This window comes from Varroa destructor, unplaced genomic scaffold, assembly GCF_002443255.2.
Source record: "Varroa destructor unplaced genomic scaffold, Vdes_3.0 BEIS01000001.1, whole genome shotgun sequence".
In the NCBI taxonomy this organism is placed as follows: domain Eukaryota; kingdom Metazoa; phylum Arthropoda; class Arachnida; order Mesostigmata; family Varroidae; genus Varroa; species Varroa destructor.
Genome location: NW_019211454.1, coordinates 57,145,666 through 57,163,258, shown reverse-complemented (window position 1 = coordinate 57,163,258; position 17,593 = coordinate 57,145,666). Strand labels below are relative to the sequence as shown.

The 17,593-nt window shown below is 38.5% G+C and overlaps 2 protein-coding genes and 1 long non-coding RNA gene across 14 annotated transcripts; 2 read left to right on the top strand and 1 right to left on the bottom strand.

The window, feature by feature from the left end:
• The first annotated feature begins 542 nt into the window (after positions 1-542).
• Positions 543-7,801, top strand: LOC111252664 (cytochrome P450 4C1-like). Of its 4 annotated transcripts, none has more exons than XM_022810923.2 (9): positions 543-756; positions 1,290-1,659; positions 2,250-2,448; positions 2,999-3,186; positions 3,458-3,651; positions 3,834-4,035; positions 4,473-4,691; positions 4,988-5,167; positions 6,666-7,801. In XM_022810923.2, exons 2-9 carry the CDS (start codon positions 1,446-1,448, stop codon positions 6,848-6,850), a joined length of 1,581 nt encoding a protein of 526 aa, XP_022666658.1. In that variant the 5' UTR covers positions 543-756; positions 1,290-1,445; the 3' UTR covers positions 6,851-7,801. The 4 variants fall into 4 exon arrangements, with proteins under 4 accessions (XP_022666658.1, XP_022666686.1, XP_022666649.1 ...); XM_022810951.2 differs by having other exon boundaries at positions 543-788; positions 1,438-1,659; XM_022810914.2 differs by having other exon boundaries at positions 543-788.
• On the bottom strand, positions 7,790-11,956 carry LOC147758851 (uncharacterized). 2 transcript variants are annotated; one of them, XR_015316333.1, is made up of 3 exons: positions 11,605-11,956; positions 10,953-11,048; positions 7,790-10,645 (listed from the first exon to the last, which is right to left on the bottom strand). It is a non-coding gene; the product is annotated as an uncharacterized LOC147758851 (long non-coding RNA). The 2 variants fall into 2 exon arrangements; XR_015316330.1 differs by lacking the exon at positions 11,605-11,956 and adding an exon at positions 11,288-11,420.
• Positions 11,375-16,898, top strand: LOC111252654 (cytochrome P450 4V2-like). 8 transcript variants are annotated; one of them, XM_086973896.1, is made up of 9 exons: positions 11,375-11,456; positions 12,444-12,665; positions 13,140-13,338; positions 13,601-13,788; positions 14,153-14,346; positions 14,525-14,729; positions 15,102-15,320; positions 15,558-15,737; positions 15,997-16,898. In XM_086973896.1, the coding sequence occupies exons 1-9, from the start codon at positions 11,390-11,392 to the stop codon at positions 16,200-16,202; spliced, it is 1,680 nt and encodes a 559-aa protein (XP_086830022.1). In that variant the 5' UTR covers positions 11,375-11,389; the 3' UTR covers positions 16,203-16,898. The 8 variants fall into 8 exon arrangements, with proteins under 8 accessions (XP_086830022.1, XP_086830021.1, XP_086830019.1 ...); XM_086973895.1 differs by having other exon boundaries at positions 12,393-12,665; positions 16,018-16,898; XM_086973893.1 differs by having other exon boundaries at positions 12,393-12,665.
• The last annotated feature ends 695 nt before the right edge of the window (positions 16,899-17,593 follow it).

Sequence of the window (17,593 nt, the reverse complement as noted above, 5' to 3'; positions counted from 1 at the left end):
AAATAGCGTATTTCCTATGGGAAATTCCAGTTTAATCCTCCAGTTATTTGCGCAAAAATCCACTGGCCACTATTTGACTGCAAATCGGCTGCACGAACCCATATGTTTATTCAAGTTAAACCCATTAGTTTCAATATACCATCAATATTCGTTATTTGAAGAAGAAAATAGTTCACTGCAGGCAATTAACTGGGACTCAATTTATTCACCTCTGAATTTGGGTCAAAGGATCAATTTATACATTCAAGGTTTGTCTGTATGAAATACACCATTATTGCATATTTTCGGCTTTTATCCCGTAAGCTGGCCTTCGGATAACTTCCTTCAGGTATATGTAATGATCGATGTAATTGGATAGATTGAGTTTCAAGAAACCGAGACGCGCCAGTGCCTTTCCCACGTATGAGGAAAGTAGTTGGATTTTATTGTACTCTACATGTAACACACCTTGGCCGGTTTCATCAGCGAATTTATTTTTTATATTGATTTCGCGAACGATGCTTGTAGCAAAAGGAAAGGGTCTACTCGCGTACCCTTTACCGCTCGGCTGACCATGTAATACTATATCTGCGAAATTATATCTGCGAAATCTTTCTTCCCAACGGGCAAAATAGTGCTTCATTACTAGAAGTGGAGGTCAAAACAAAATGGATCGCTTATAACAAGGCGTACGCAAGTTTTTTGCTAGAGAAACAAGTGACAAAGGTGATGAAAAAGAAAGTTAAAAGGCCGTTTTTAGAGAAAACAACATAGAAGGTAAAAATTCACTCAGATCGTGTCAAAAAGTGGTATGTGTTTTTTCCCCAAATTTTCGAAAAATCTTCAAATTTTAAGTACAAAGATATCGATCTATCTTTTTAGGCACTTTTCGATAGATCCTCTCGTACTGAGTAAGGGATCAGAGGAACACATTTATTCTAATTATATCTACAGCCTGAGGTAACGCCCAATGACGATACCAAGCATAAAATTCGAGAGATTTCTTTAGTTCCAGTGTTGCAGCTTAACTTCATATCTCCCGTTGCATTTCAGTTATCAGTTGAATAATTTAAATAATCAACTAGCTAGATCGTTTGAGCGGCAGGGAGCTTTTGCAACTTCAAAAGTTCTACGCTTTCGTTTCTCACGTACAGCGATAGCTTGAATCTTTAGCTATAGAAGTTTCTCTCCTTCTAAAACACACGTTCAAAAATAGCAATCGCATGAGATGTTGCTCAAGACGATATTTGCTAGACTTTTTCGGTTTGTCAATGTGTTATCCTTAACGTGACAATTTGGACATAATTTAGTGATACACAAGTATTCGGTGTAACGACGATCTGTCGGCATATTTGTGCGGTCCAGTGAAGATGGCTGACGCTTCCCCGACGGAAGCGTCGCTTAAAATCGCCTCCGTCTCAAAGTTCATCTGAATTTGTCACTGTCTGAATATTCAAGTTGGAAAGATGACGTTCACTGGAAATTGGTTATTGATACCAGCATCAATAGCTATCCTTCTCATAGCGAAATATGTGGCCGCATTTCTAAAGCGTCGTCGGATTATTAACACCTATCCGGTTCCTGGACCCCTGCCATGTACCTGGAACATTTTTTGGCCCTTCGGAGTCGAGACCTACATGATCGTTGGAAAACTTATTAAAAACATAAATCCTGGAAGAGGTATTGTATTGTATTGTATTATTAATCATCAACTTTGTTAAGCATATTGTTGGTGAAATGAAACTGTGGATGGCAACTCAAAATTTATTTCAATAAATAGGTTTTAGTTGCAGACGGTCTTCAGGACGCTAGCATTTTCGACAGTTTTTGGATAAACGTATATTTTAACAAGCATAATATTTAGGGAATTGTTTATTATAAACTTCTTTTTCTGCTGAAGCCAAATGGTGAGCTTAATCATAATCACACAGTAGTCTTATCTATTAAGGAAGGACACAAACGTTAATTGAGCCTTCAGCCTTAAACTAGCAACAGAATGCCTATTCTACGCCGCTGGTACTGCCCCACGCGTCTATACGATTTGTATTGTTTAACGAGATCGCTTACTCAATTTAGAATAAATGAATTTTAATTAACCACCTACATTTGTTGACATTTAGCTTACTATTGACGTCTTTTTATACGAACCTTTTTCGGCTAAAAAAAAGCTAAGACGACCCTGTTCTCCTAGTTTTACCTTCTAGCAGTTCTTTGTTACCTAGGATTAGCCGAAAGTAACTTTCGTTAGCTATGTGTGAGTCTAATTACAGCCTTGTTCGAGCTAACGGATTCATTCACTTGCGAATATCGATCCGCGGGTTTGTACCGTACGTGGGTTCTGTTTAGGCCCGTTGTCTCGCTGATTCGGGCAGAGACCGCCGAAGTTATTTTGAAGAGCACGATCGAAACTCACAAATCAAAGGAAGTTGCTCTCATTGAAACTTGGCTTGGACAGGGACTCCTAACAGGGTAAAAGTTACAGTTGGCTCATCGTGTGCATGAGTATTCTGCTTTGAAGAATTCAGCGAGTGCTTTATTAAATAAATGATGTGAATCTTTGAAAAATATTACAGATTATTTGTTGTTTTGATATAACAAAATTATTTCTTTTTACAACATGTGCTTCTGCATGAAAATTGGTGTCTACCGCAGAATGCTGTCACAGTTTTTCCTTATAGATTCTTATTTCACCCCTTATGCAGAAAAAGGACCGTATATAGAGTCGCTTGAGTAGCCGAAATTGGTCTTCACATTGAGTTAAAATAGTATCTCCTTACGATATGAAGAGAAAAACACAGAGAAACGCGAACAAGTAATCTTTTGAAGATCGAATTGAAATGATTCCGCATTCAATATCAGCAGGCGACTTGAGATCATAGCTTTTAATAGCCTGAATAGAAATGGTCTAGTAATATATTGGGTTATTGGCAAGAATGCTCGAAGGGTTCCTAGTATTATGGATGAAAGGGAAGAGCGCCCAAGACGTTTATTACCTAAACGCTTATGAATTTGTATCCAGCAACGGACCGAAGTGGCACCGTAAACGCAAGATGTTGACTCCTGTATTTCACTTCAATATTCTGGAGGAGTTCGTACCCGCCATGAATGAACAGGCTGCCCTGCTCGCCGATATCCTACTGGAGCAGAAAGGAAAGGATATCGATATCTTCAACTACCTTGGAAAGTGCACTCTAAATATAATTTGTGGTAGGTCGAAACATTGAGTTAGATGTTGCCTTTAGTAATAAATTTGTTCAGGCCCAATCAACGATTGAGCCTATGCTAATTTATTATGTAAGAACTGTGTTTCGAATTTCGTTCAATGTGTAGAGCATTTCTTTTGAATCCAATTTGATCTTTCGGCTTTTTGAGGCTGGTTGTGCTGATTCGCACAGCCGATCAATAAAATTTCTAGGACGAGCCTCAAGAATTTCTAGGACAACAATTTCCGTCTGTTTATTGTGTCTTGATGTTACAGAGACGGCGATGGGTATATCAATAAACGCTCAATGCAGCGAGAGCGAGTATTTACAATGTGTACATTTAGTGACAAAAGGTTTCATAAACCGCGCCGTAAGTCCCTGGCTGTGGTCAGACTTCATATACAGGATTTCTCCCAGTGGACGGGAGTACTATCGTCACCTCAAGGTCGTGCACGAGTTCACCCGCAAGGTAGACGTAATGTTTTAGAATAACAACATATGAGAAGCTTAGCTGATTGAAGCCGTAGCGATCTCAAACGTACATAATTTGATTTGCTTTTTTAAGACAGGAAACATGTGTCAACGCTTTAATTCTGTGCGTCGACCCTTATCTTTACATCACCATACGCTTTCTTTGTTACGTGGTAATAGGTAATATTGGCAAGAATGAAGGAAATGCAAGAACAGCCATCTCTGATCAGAGAAGCCGCTGACGAAAATGGACTAAAAAGAAGACAACCATTTCTTGACACTTTGCTGATAAAACATCTCGAAAATAACGAACTGACGCTTGAGGAGATCAGGGAAGAGGTGGACACATTTATGTTTGCGGGGCACGATACCACCGCAATAGGTGAGCATCTGCTTCTGAGCTTCCACTCCGAGTACCTTGAGAGTGATCCCTGCCAGCTGCAAGCTGCACGATGCTAATGTGTGAATTTTTCTATTGCCGTTTATCAGTTCTATTCAAGTTATTGCAAAAACTATTCGAGGTGCACTGCGATTTATAGCAATTATCGTAAAACGGAGCCAAACCTTTGTTAAGAGATTAGTGAACAGATTTTGTTTATGGACGTCAAGCCTCATATGTAAGCATTTCTCAGATCGTATGGGATTCGAGCTGACATTTTTCACAGCAAAACCTATTGAAATTGCACGTTTTTTTTGTTCCTCGTTCGAGGGTAATTGTACTTCAACCCTAGCTGTGCCTTAGACACCTTGAATTGTGCCCTACTATGTTTGTTAAACATGCTGTAAACCAGTCAGTAAAGGAATTTATTCGTCTTTCAGCTTTGATGTGGCTATTATACCTTCTCGGGCTTTATCCCGAGGTGCAGGCAAAGGTTCACGACGAACTGGACCGAGTTTTTGGCGACGACCGTAAAAGACCTGTTACCATGGAAGACCTAAATGAACTCAAGTACCTTGAGTGCGTTATAAAGGAATCGCTCAGATTATATCCATCCGTTCCTGCTATTGCTCGACGATTACTAAATGATTGTGTTATAGGTATGAATGTAGGACTTTATCGCGATTTGTTCCAGATACGTCCTGTATTATCGTTGTATTTATTACAAAAAGCTCTAAATATTGGTATCGGATATAGTTATTTTGACAGAGTGTCAATAGACAATCTTGCTTGCTCAAAGTTGTAGTTGCTCATAAAGATCTCAGGACACTTCTCAGACGTTTGAATTTTGTCGTGGCAAAGCGAGACAACTGACAGCTTTTTTCACGCATTACGTAATGTTACTAACTCACTTATCACATTTAATAATGCCATGTAAACATATTGTTGGTGACAGGAAAATATCGCTTACCAGCTGGAGGAACAGTCGTTATAGATGTATTTCGCATTCATCGAGATCCCGAAGCGTTTGAGAACCCAGAGAACTTTGATCCTGATCGTTTTCTTCCCGAAAACATGGCAAAATTAAATCCCTACACATTTATACCTTTTTCAGGAGGGCCAAGGAACTGCATAGGTGAGATATATGCATTTAGATCATTTATTTGTAAGATGGATTTTTAAGAATTAAAAATGATGAGCAGCTATTGCGAAGAACCTATGAAAAATGTTTATCCTGTTTAGCTGCCTAAAACCATTATAGCTAATTTAATATTGCTTAGGGGAACCTTCAATAGAATTCGACCTTCTCTCTCTCTCTCTCTCTCTCTCTCTCTCTCTCTCTCTCTCTCTCTCTCTCTCTCTCTCCTCTCGCTCTCTCTCTCTCTCTCTTTCTCTCTCTCTTTTTTTTCTCTATATATATAGAGTCGGATGGTTTTTCATAGAATTTCGCGAATGCGTCTATCCGAAACCGATACTCTAAGAGGAAAGTTGATTCAAAAGAAAATGTTAGAAAAAAACATGGCCGTGGCGGAAAACTGCAGTTGAGTCAAGGTCAAGTATTATCTAATATATTCACGCGGAACGACTTCCGAGCGACCTTATAAGTCTCTATGATTATCTCAAGTCGACAGCATACAGCATCGCGAATGACTGTACAGCTGGAGAACAAGCAGCAGGAAGCCCTAGTACAGCATAACAGAAAATTTACGATAAACAAGAAAGTAGTGATATAAACCCCAAGACCATTCAACGCCGCCAAAAAGTGCGTTTTTAATGATATCTCTGCCTAAATTGAACAGATTTTATGTCTACAAACCCATCACGTCACTTATTGTTTGAGAATATCTCAGATACACGTTATATACAATAAAAGTGTGATAAATAAGTCAATACAGCTTAGAGATTTTATCGGTCTCATTCGCCTTTCAGTTCTCTCAAAAAGCGGATTTGACGAAAGATGGACGAGAATATTTTTATTACCGACACGAAATCTAGCTAGCTTGCTTACGATGTGTTAAAATTAATTTTCCTGCCGTAACTCATACCCTGAACGCGGCGTGTACGTGAGGAAATTCTATTTCGTCTTACCCCTTTTATAAAGGTTAACAAATCACCAAGAAAATTAATTTCTATAAATAGCTGTACAATCGGATGCAGTTAAGAAAAAAGGAGAGCCATACGTTTACCAGCAAGACGGTGCACCGGTTTAGAGTAGCCACTTAGAGCAGGACTACTCGCTTGAGAGCATGAGTGTGCTCTAAAATTACCATGCATGCCAGCTGGATAACTTAACTTTAAACTTGTGTAAAACTTGGTTGAGCTATAGTTCATAAAGCTTCGACATGACAACATCCACTTGCTCACTTTTGTTATAATGAAGCCGTTCGTACCGGTGCAAAAGGAGTATTTGAAATGAGCCTGTAGCCAAATTGAGAGTAACTAAAATAAATAGAGGCTACATTGAACAAACGTTATCGTCAGGAAAAGCACGTACAAAAAAATTCGTGGAGCAACCCGTTTTTGCTTAGATATATTCCACAAAAATTATACATACATATATATATATATATATATAGTATAAAAACAGTGTTGTTGAAGTTATTTATTGCTAAAAATTGAACATTTTTTTTTAGGTCAGAAATTTGCTATTCGGGAGGAGAAAGTTATTCTGGCGACAATTCTTCGCAGACTTCAAGTGAAGTCTCTTCTTCCTCGGGAGCGTCTGACGGTTGTTAATGAAGTTGTAGTACGGCCGATAGAACCTGTCATGGTCAAGATCCGAGAAAGGCCAAAAAATAACAACGACTATTTTAAATAAGGCACACAAACTGCGATGCGAGCAGTCACCGATTTATGGATATACAGACACTAGCTACATAATTTGTACGAATGCCTAATTAGATAAGAGACTCATTTTAGGGATACGTGCACTTCCGGTCGCGCTTCTGCTTTCTAAGTTTAAGCATCTTCGTTTCGAAAACTGTTGAAATTAGCCTGAAGATCCCACCTTGATCTTCAGGCAAGTCAGTAGCATTTGATCACAACCTAAAATGTTCTCAGATAGAACATATATGATTATATATGGCTGCTAGGTATAAAGCCTAAAAACTTGATATTTATTTGTTTTTTTCACGTTACAATGAACCGAACGTTGTAGTGTGACGGCCAAATAACGCTACGATTGTGTCCGGGATAGCGCAATGGTCACGTGTCGTCCTGGTAAGCTATGGAATATGTGCTAGCCTAAGCCTGAATCCCATCGTATACACAGTCTTCGTCCCACGCTGGGAAATAGCCGTCCGAGATAATACTAAAAGTAAAATCAATTCAAACTATGACTAGGAGATATAAGGTTGGTGGTTTAGAGATCTGCACACTAAACATATGCTAGACAAAATTTGTTAGACTCGTCATAGCTTTCCTTGTCGTTTCCTTGTCGGTGTAAACGCCTCGAACGGTACCTTAAGATAACTAGTAATGCATTACTCACAAGTAACCATTAGTCCAACAAATCAAAAGCAATTTTAATACTGTAGTTTACTATGCGAAGCTTAAGCATGTATGTACATCCGTTTGATTGCACTCAAGTTACGTAGGTAGTTAATGTGTTGAAATCTGCAGCTAAAGTACAATACATTGCCTTTTAGGCCAAATTTCTCTAACGAGAAAGCTAACCCAACAAGAACAAGGCCAACAGATGCACTTGCTTTTTTTTTAGCAACAAGACATCGGGGCTCAAATAAAATAAACTCAAATATTTGTATTCTGACTTTGTATATATGTTTTATTTACAGTATCCTACTCGATAATATCATGATCCATGTATTTGTATGTACGGGTATATAGAGTCTCGATTTGTCGTTGATATGTCAATATTTCATATTTACAAACCGTCGCAACAGAAACGATGATCCTGCGATTCATTCGGAATAAGATAGCAACCTATATACTCATCCGGGCCACATTTACCTAATATTATTTATATTTGCTGCACCCAACTTTACATTCGGCAACGCTTCCAACGTATATTTGCCAATTTATGACCATATCTCTTTTGTATTGACAATGGGCTGACACTCTTGAAACAACGCGACTCGAAAGCAGCGTCGTGTCACTCTGTTCATGACGAGGAAGGGTTCATGATAGGAAAGTTACACCTTCTTAGACCATCACCTCTTCAATCTTCAATTAGCCCCCGGGTGTCTTCGAATTCCCATCGCACGAACTTATTTTCGCTGCACCGTTCTTTTATGCGATTCCGGTTCCGAGATTGACGGTGTGCGTGCCATTCCAATTTTGCGGCGTCTCAGACTCCCGTAACCCTAGGACCAGGTATATATATGTGTGTGTGTGTGTGTGTATTTTTTCACTTCCTTCACTACATTATTTTTGCCTTCGTTTATCTAATCGGCCAAAATGGTTCAAGTTGTGACCCGACTGTAAACTTGCTACAGAGATCAATTCTTGATTTATTTCTCTCATATTAATTAACGGTTATTACTATTTTCAAGATTTTCTGCAGTTCCTTTATTATTCACTTTTATCAACGATTCGAATATATTTTCAGCGGATACTTGGGCAAACGTTAAATAATAACAAATTGGTCGGTAATAAATCTAAATATTTGTTCTGGGTTGTTATTAAGAGATCAATGAAAAAAAAAAGAATGTTTGCACAGTATTTGCTGCTTCATTCTGACCAAAATGTTTGGAAGAACACTTAACGTAGATCTGCTCGTCAGACGATCCAACTTCACGTATCCAAATATGACCATTAGTTTATTATTGCCGATATAGAGAAACACACATAGCTTCAATAACACCGACAAATAGTGTCTCCGTATAACCTTCCACTTGTGTTTATAGCTCACATGCTTCATGTGGTAGCGTACCACATCGATCGTCTGTTTATCTATTACTGTACATATAATATATACTATTTGCGTAAGTTCTGAACATTTACGTTTTAATTCGGATTGAATAGTATAATGGTACGATCTACAATTAATGATAGTAACTGTAATAATGCTAGTAAACATTTTTTTGCTATTTCGAATATAAAAACAACAAGAGAAAAATAGATCTTTTATTGGGATGTGGCTAGTAGAGAAAATATGCTTTACGACCTGAGGTCTCACGGCGATTATTGATATGAATCTAGCTTGGTGTGCTTAGAATAAGCTTGGCCTTTAAATATATCAATATTTTCATTGCACGGACGATGCCTGCTCTTTGGTCCTGCTCAGTGTTTGGTTATGTTTATGTCCTTTTATCAAACGCTGAATTACGCGGCTAGGATAATCTTAGCATTAAATTGTTATAAATCTGTTTAATAGACTTCCAAGCTTCTCATGTAGACGTATATCTTTATATTTTCTCTTTTTTATTTATTATTTCTTGTCTCCTTCTTTTGCCCGGACGATGGTTTTCGAGCTCTTAAAGATTGTACTAAATGCGCGGCGCGTTGGTTTCATAAGCGGTGGTTGCACTTAATGATGAACATTAGCACCTGTCATAGAACTTTTCTTTTCCCTACAAGCCTGCCGCCCATACTAGAAAAAAAGAAGATTCGAATTTAGACCTTATACTCCATTTTTCTTTTGCCATCAGGCGCCAACAATACAACAGCAATCTAAATAACCGTATTAATAAGAGTCTCTCTTCTGATATAATATGCCATATCACACGTTACGTCCTTATAGCGAGAGCCAAGCCACTTAGATAACTGTGTACGTAGGCGTTATGTGCACGTAGAAGGTTTGAGATATCCAGCCTGATTTGTTGAAACTTTGTTTCGTACTGGGGGGCCAGCCACCCCAAAAGATGCTCAAGAATAGCACTGTAAAACTCGAAGCACTCATTCAAATTCGATATACTCAAAGCATATTGTAAGGCCCCATCGGCACCCAGTCTAGGACAAAGAGACCCTCTAGAGAGTCCGGGACAAGGTCAATATCAAAAGCAAGCCCTCAATAGACCAAAGAGATTCAACAAATTAGACCCTGAGATTAAAAGCATAACCCTCAGCGTGATAGGTTCCGTGTGCGATGAATCATTTTAAGAAATGGGAAGCTTAAAATAAATGTCAAGTTCTTCTAATAGTGATAGAAGCCCTTGTGGGCAAATCGACGTAGTGTACCGATGCCGTACAGCTATGTGATGTACGCCACAATTATTACGCAGGAAGATGCCGCTATGATAGACGGACATCAGGACACCTACCTGTATTATTAGATCATATGGAAAATAAATTTTTAAGAAGATTACAATAGTGACGCTTGCTAAATAATTATGCTATGTAGCGTATCCGCGCTTTTTATTTTCGAAACTTCAGAGCTCTAGGATTTTTTCGAAAGTACATCTAACTAGAGTAGGTCTATTTTGTCGGAGGTCGTAACGTATAGCGAATAGGTAAACAGAAACATTACGTGGGTAATGAGCAAGGGGGTTCATTTAGGGGAATAATTTCATACATTGCAATTGTCATAATTAATATCTAAGTAATTGCTACACTCTCTATTTTGTACTGAATGTGCTATATGCAGGCCGATGATACGAATCAATAAGTTCTCTCTTTTCTTCTGCACTGTCCTATTGCGGAAAGTAAAACAAAGCTGAAAAAAAAAGGATACTCAAGCGTGAATATCCAGCTATACTGGCAAAAACGCTAGTGTAAACAGATAGCATTTTCAAACCGAGTCTTGACCGCCATGTGTGTTAATTATTATAGAAAACAAAAAAATAAAAGTAACATATATTTCAAGCTACATATCAAGGATCATTTTATAGGCAGACTATGGTACAGTTAAAATTTAGTCCCGTAGATTACTATCAACTAAAGGACCTAGGACTCTTTGATAGCAATAGCTTTCGGTAAATTTAAAAGTGCTTGTTAGGGCAGCGATAAATGTGGGTACTTACGGCGCTTAGTAGGCGGTCGATGAAGCAGTTAGCGGTTACCGCATTATGGTTGATAACAAAGATTGATGAGTTTCGTGACCCGGAGCATGTGGCAATCTGCGACGATTCTCGTAAGGAAATTCGGTTTTAGTCATAATTGTATGATTAAAAGCGTACCTTTGAATAAATCACTTCTAAGTAGAATCAAACTAGATGTCGCGTTCACTGTTGTAAAATTTCTTCCCATTTCATCATAACGTGCAATGAACGCTTCGATACAAATGAGGCACGAGGAAAGGAGTATCATTACATCATGGCCAGGGGCTCTCTTCCAAAATCAAATTTCAGACACTTACGACGCTGGACAACAGCTCAGAATAGTCGGTGAGAAACAAGCGGGGAAACTGAAAGCAAGCTTAAGGACGGCCTACACAACGGCCGCACGGTAACTTCCTCTCATGCTTCACCATCGAACGCTGTACAAGTGCTATCTCACAGTTCGCTTGCGAGATATTCAATACAGAGGTATGGGATAATAGTATATTTACCATGGAAAATACTAATACTATGTGAATTCGGTTTCTCTCAGCAGATGCTCTGGTCCATTTTACAAAAATAGGGTTTAAAATCACTAGCAATCATATTATTATTTGTTCTTCTGGCTAAAACATACATTTTAAAACGTTTAGCCAAACTGATTGTAGACACCTCTGAATTAGGATCGGAGCGTCAATGGGCGCGCTTGAAAATATATACCTGAAATTACAATGTACAGCATTGTCACTTCGCTTTTTTGTCATTGGCGTACAAGATTTGTGTTACAAAACTGGATTATCGACAAAAGCCAACGAAAACTAGTGCGATATAAAGGGTTTGAAGGCTCGAAAAGTAGAAAAGAAAAACGTTCCTCATATTGATAAAATATTATGTAACAATAAATATCGAAGATGGGTACGGTGGCATTCGACGATTGGGTAACGAATATTTTCTGTCGCCAAATTTAGCTATGACCGCAATTGTTATCTGTTCATTTATAAGAAAGGGTAGCCAAAGCGGCTAGACGCACAACAACTGAGCCCTCGCTTACAGACGATGCAGTAGTAGTTTTGATATTGAAGAAAATAGACGCTTAGTAGAAGGACGGTGGACAACTGCGTTAAGAGGCGACACAGACAAAGGCACAAATTGGCTCAGTTTTCTCCGTGTGCAAAAGACTGTGCTTAAGCAAACAGGTTTAATCTAGAATACTATTAAAATGCCCTAATTCTACTGGCAAATTTACTTATTCTTTTTGTGCATGTTTAGGGCATTTTTGTTGTTTGAAACGGCCTCCCACAACGACTTGGCCATGAAAATAGCGTATCAGTCTTACCCGTAATCGCATAGCTAGACCCTGTCTTATTTCAGTTAACAGCGTGTTAATTCTACGTTTTTCCGCTAAAACGGCTAACGAATTTATAGAAGCGTTGACTTTAAGGTTCATCTGGATTTGCCGCTGTTTGTGTACTCAAGTTGGAGCAATGACGTACGTTGGAAGCTGGCTGTTGATACTGGAATTAATAACTGTTATGCTGATTACGGCCTACGTGGCAGCGTTTCTTAAGCGTCGCCAAACTATTATTGCCTATCCAATCCCTGGACCCCAGCCTTCAATTCTTAACATTTTCTGGCCCTTTGGGTCTGAGCTCTATATCGTCATGGAACAATATATGAAAAACGTGCGAGCCGGTCAAGGTACTGTATTCTGTTTTTTTTCCATAAAATTAGGTTTGCTATGCACATCGTTTGAAATTATACTGCCGATAGCGACGCAAAGACAGTCTTTTTCTCCTTTGAAAGAATTCGTAGCCGCCGATGTCTTGGACAGTTTACTCAGTATCTATTCATACACATATATACTTACAAAAGACTATTATAAAGTTCGTTAGAAGCGCCTGTTCTTGAAATTCTAACAAGGAGTTTATTAAGGCAAAATATCCATTGAAGCCTATGCCATAAACTGCTGGCAAGGCCTGCTCAAAGATCAGCCCAATACAACTATATCGTGCAGCACTGTGACAGTCTTGCAATGCATAGTAACGTTACTTCACAATTCATCATACGTATTTGATTGCACGTCACGTCTTGTAGCACACGGTTTTACTTTACGTAAGTTACTAGGCTATTTTTCGCTAATCGTTTGATTTGATCGTGTTAATCTACTTACAGCCCTGTACGAGCTAATGGACTCATTGACCTCGAAATATAGATCATATGGCCTATACCGCATGTGGTTCACTTTCAGACCCATCGTTGTACTGACGCGGGGAAATAGAGCTGACTGTCTATTGAAGAGCACGGTCGAAACTTACAAAGCAAAAGAAGTTGCTCTCATTGAAACTTGGCTAGGACAGGGACTACTTACAAGGTGAATATTGCCCCTGGCCCCCCTAAATAAGGGAGTCCGCCCTTCGATACGCTCAGAAAAATGACAAGCCCTAATTGATGGTCATCTTGATAGAATGCAAGAAAATGCAAGCAGGAAACAAAAACTCAAATAGAAGTTAATAAATGATTTTTGAAAGTTTAAATAATAATAGGGTGTTAGAAAGGCCCAAGGGCGCCGTAGTGTTTATCAACTAAGCGATTAACTATAAGTTAATATACTTGCACTATGAATCTGTATCCAGCAATGGACCGAAGTGGCAGCGTAAACGCAAGATGTTGACTCCCGTCTTTCACTTCAATATCCTGGAAGAATTCATGCCCACCATGAATAAACAAGCAGCTCAGCTCACCGAAATTCTTTTGGAACAGCAAAATAAGAGGATCGATATATTCAGCTACCTTGGAAAGTGCGCTCTAAATATCATTTGCGGTACGGTGAATCGTTCCGTAACATTCAGTTTACGGTAACTTCTCGACCTAACCAAACAACGATAGCGATTTGGGGCTGAATTACGTTAACTGACTTTGTTGTAACTGTAGTTTCGTTGAGCTGGGGATATTTTAGGATTATAGAATCTATTTCTAAAAAAACTTCTCGATGTTGTTGCATGCCTTCAATTCCTAATGCGTTTATTTTGAATTCACCCAGTTTTCGATAGTTGAGTACGGCTCTTCGTTTGCTTGAAACAGAGTCCCTATAATGAATTGTTAAAATATTAGATGTCGACAAATTTTGGTTATTAATTGTTTTTATCTACACAACCTTATGATGTATTGTTCAAATGGTGTTGCAGAGACGGCAATGGGCATATCAATAGACGCTCAACGTACAGAAAACGAATATATAAACAGCTTACGGCTGATAACTGAAGGCTACATGAAGCGTCATTTAACTCCCTGGCTATGGTCAGACATTATATACCGGATTTCTCCTAGCGGACGGGAATACTTCCGTAATCTCAAGGTTGCGCACGAATTTACCCGTAAGGTAAATGATATCATTTGATTGGTCAAAGACAGAATATAGCAAATTAGATTAGAATCAAAAACTATTTCAAGCACACGGGATTTGTAGCGTCGAAACTGGAAACGTGCTAGAACTCCCCTAACTCGCAGCGATTCGTATCTTTTCATTACCATGCGTTTTCTCCATGACGTTTTCCCAGGTAATATCGATAAGGATGAAGGAACTGCAAGAACAGCCATCTCTGACCGAAGAAGTCGCTGACGAAAGCGGAGTTACACGGAAAAAACGACCATTACTTGATAGCTTGCTGACAAAACACCTCCAGGATAAGGAACCGACGATGGAAGAGATCAGGGAGGAGATAGACACGTTCATATTTACGGGACACGATACGGTCGCTGTAGGTGAGTTGGTATTTCTCGACTTCCACGTAGAATACCTTGAGAGTGATCAGTGCAAGCTGAGTGATTTTAACATTGTTGCTCACCAGCAACGAATTGCGTTACTGTTAAACAGATAATTCAGAAAACTTGACATTGCCCGGAAGAAGTGCCACAACTTAATGCGGCTATATTGCTAGGCGATATCTTCTGCAACTTTGAGTTATTTCGCTAACGACAGCTCATTCAACTTATTTATTCCACTCGCATATTATTCACTTAGCCAGGCCATGCGTAAATCGCATTGGATCCCGCTACGTATAGCAAACATGCTACGAGTAAATTTACCTTATGCAAATAGAATATACAACTAAGGGATTTTTTTAAATCTTTCAGCTCTTATGTGGTCACTGTATTTACTTGGACTTCATCCCGAAGTTCAGGCGAAGGTTCACGATGAATTAGATCGAGTTTTCGGCGATGATCGTACAAGAGCCATTATAACCGAGGACCTAAACAAACTTAAGTATCTTGAATGCGTTATTAAAGAAACGCTCAGATTATATCCGTCGGCTCCGCTGATTGCCCGGGAGGTAATACATGGATGTAATATAGGTATGAAGCCACTATTTTATATTCCTCAAATTCACTATTGTCGGCATATTGAATAAAACTGATAAATATATACATGTATATTACTGTTATATGTAGTTGTTCACACAGATATCAAAGGCTCTTCTCCGACATTTGTATGTTGTCAAAACAAGGCCGAGCGATTAAGAGCTATTATGTTATATAATTATATTAATCGCACTCGATAATATCATGTCATACACAACTTGTTGATGGCAGGAGAATATCATTTGACGTCTGGAGTCACTGTCTTCATCGATATCTTCCATATTCATCGAGATCCAGAGGTGTTTGAGAATGCAGAAAAGTTCGATCCTGATCGCTTTCTTCCTCAAAATGCGGCGAACTTAAAGCCTTACGCCTTCATACCTTTTTCGGGAGGGCCGAGGAACTGCGTGGGTAAGATACAGTGCATACATTTTTCTAATAAGAAATATTTATTAGACATTTAATAATTATAAGCAGCTAATAATAAGCACCGAACTTATACAACGAACAATAAAAAACAGCATTTCATCGCTTACAAGCACTTAGAACATAATGTTCTTCGGATGAAGATTTGGCGGTACTTATCATTAAATTGATCCTTGTTCTTTTTATATAAACACGGATTATATTGCAACGATTTTAATTCGTCGGTTATTGGTGGCTCTGACAGGCACGAAATTTCATTTTTTAGGGCAGAAGTTCGCTATTCAGGAGGATAAAATTGTCCTGGCGACACTTCTTCGCAGGCTGCAAGTAAAATCGCTCGTTCCTCAGGAGCGTATGAAAGTTTTTTTTGAGGTCGTATTGCGACCAGCTGAATTAATCGAGCTTGAGGTCAGGGAACGACCAAAGGATAATAACAACTACTTCAAATAAAGAGTAAAATTGCACGACTGCACATATTAAATTTTTTGCACGAACAGCGGCTACCTGAACTGTTGTTTCACTTTTACCTGAGTGTAGTACCTATCTAACCCTGTATCGTTTTCAAACTTCGATTAGTTTTTTTTTTATTCCATAAGCTCTTGAATGAGTTTCAGAACCCCTCTCTAATGTCTAGACAAGGTAGTGGCATTTTATTACATCACAGACTAGAGTACTCTCATTCATCTCTAAACATAGTTACTACATTAGAACCTGCAGACCCTAATTTTCACTTTCCGTTATCGGTTTTATGACCTATTTATACGTCTAAATATTATAATGTAACGACCAGCTGAGACTATTATAAAGATCTCGGACAAATTAATGATTCGAAGCTCGGTGTATGACATAAACAATTTGGTAACTTTAAAAAAACTGCTCTAAATACTTTCGAAGTCAACAGTGAATACCAATGAGGCCAAAATCCATCTACCTGCATTTAACTGTTCCTCGTCAAACAATAAGGATTTTAATGTCGCAGTTTATCATATTAAGAATCGGCAGAAATATACCAACATACGTTTGAATCTACCTAAGGCATCGATATTTATTGTATTAAGATTTGTCGTGCCCGGATAATGTATCTCTATTCAAGCCATATCTTCTATACATAAAAAAAACCTACGAAACGCAAGGTTAAAATTCAAACCGTGTATTCCTTTTCAATACCTAGGTGTTCGGGCTTAAAAAAATATATGCAAATTCCTGTACTGGCTTTGTATATATATTTTTTTTTATTTACAGCACCTTATTGTAATAACGTCAGCATTAGAACAGTTCTGTATATTTATATATAATTTATTTTGTTGTGTATATTCTTCTTTCCCTAATTTTGTCGTATTAACGCAATGTCATAGCCTTTCGTTATACGATTTATTCGATTTTTATCCTTTCGCCTTTGTGCATTACTTCGTTTTCATTGGTCTGATCGGTTAAACTGGTGACCCGGCTGCGAACGTTCTCCGGTTACCATTTTTATTTTTTTTGTATCATGATTGCTATTATAATTGCTAGGATTCTCTACGAAGGATCTAACAGAACCCCAGTGATCGAACGGAGCAACGTTTAAGTATAGGAAAAAGGTTGGCTACAAACGGTTGAAGTAGAAAACGATCCTTGTGACTTATTATTTACAGAAATGAGCAGCGACCTATTGATGTATTTTTTGTGGCGATATATTTTTTAATTCATTCATTCTTGCCATCCATCGCATTTTTTTTTACCTGACCTGGATACGTTTATTTGATTTTTAGTGCGTGTATAATCAAATACGTTCTTCCTTGCGATTAACCAGTGAGTGAAAAAGAGGTCTAGCATTTCGGCCACTGATCTTAAATGTCTGT

Bases quoted from the DNA above. Each gene is read 5' to 3' on its own strand.
- LOC111252664 (XM_022810923.2), top strand. From the start codon at position 1,446: ATGACGTTCACTGGAAATTGGTTATTGATACCAGCATCAATAGCTATC. The intron at 2,449-2,998 runs GTAAAAGTTACA...ATTTGTATCCAG, and splicing joins GGACAGGGACTCCTAACAGG to CAACGGACCGAAGTGGCACC. The intron at 5,168-6,665 runs GTGAGATATATG...ATTTTTTTTTAG, and splicing joins AGGGCCAAGGAACTGCATAG to GTCAGAAATTTGCTATTCGG.
- LOC111252654 (XM_086973893.1), top strand. From the start codon at position 11,390: ATGCTTCACCATCGAACGCTGTACAAGTGCTATCTCACAGTTCGCTTG. The intron at 11,457-12,392 runs GTATGGGATAAT...ACGAATTTATAG, and splicing joins GCGAGATATTCAATACAGAG to AAGCGTTGACTTTAAGGTTC. The intron at 15,738-15,996 runs GTAAGATACAGT...TGGCTCTGACAG, and splicing joins AGGGCCGAGGAACTGCGTGG to GCACGAAATTTCATTTTTTA.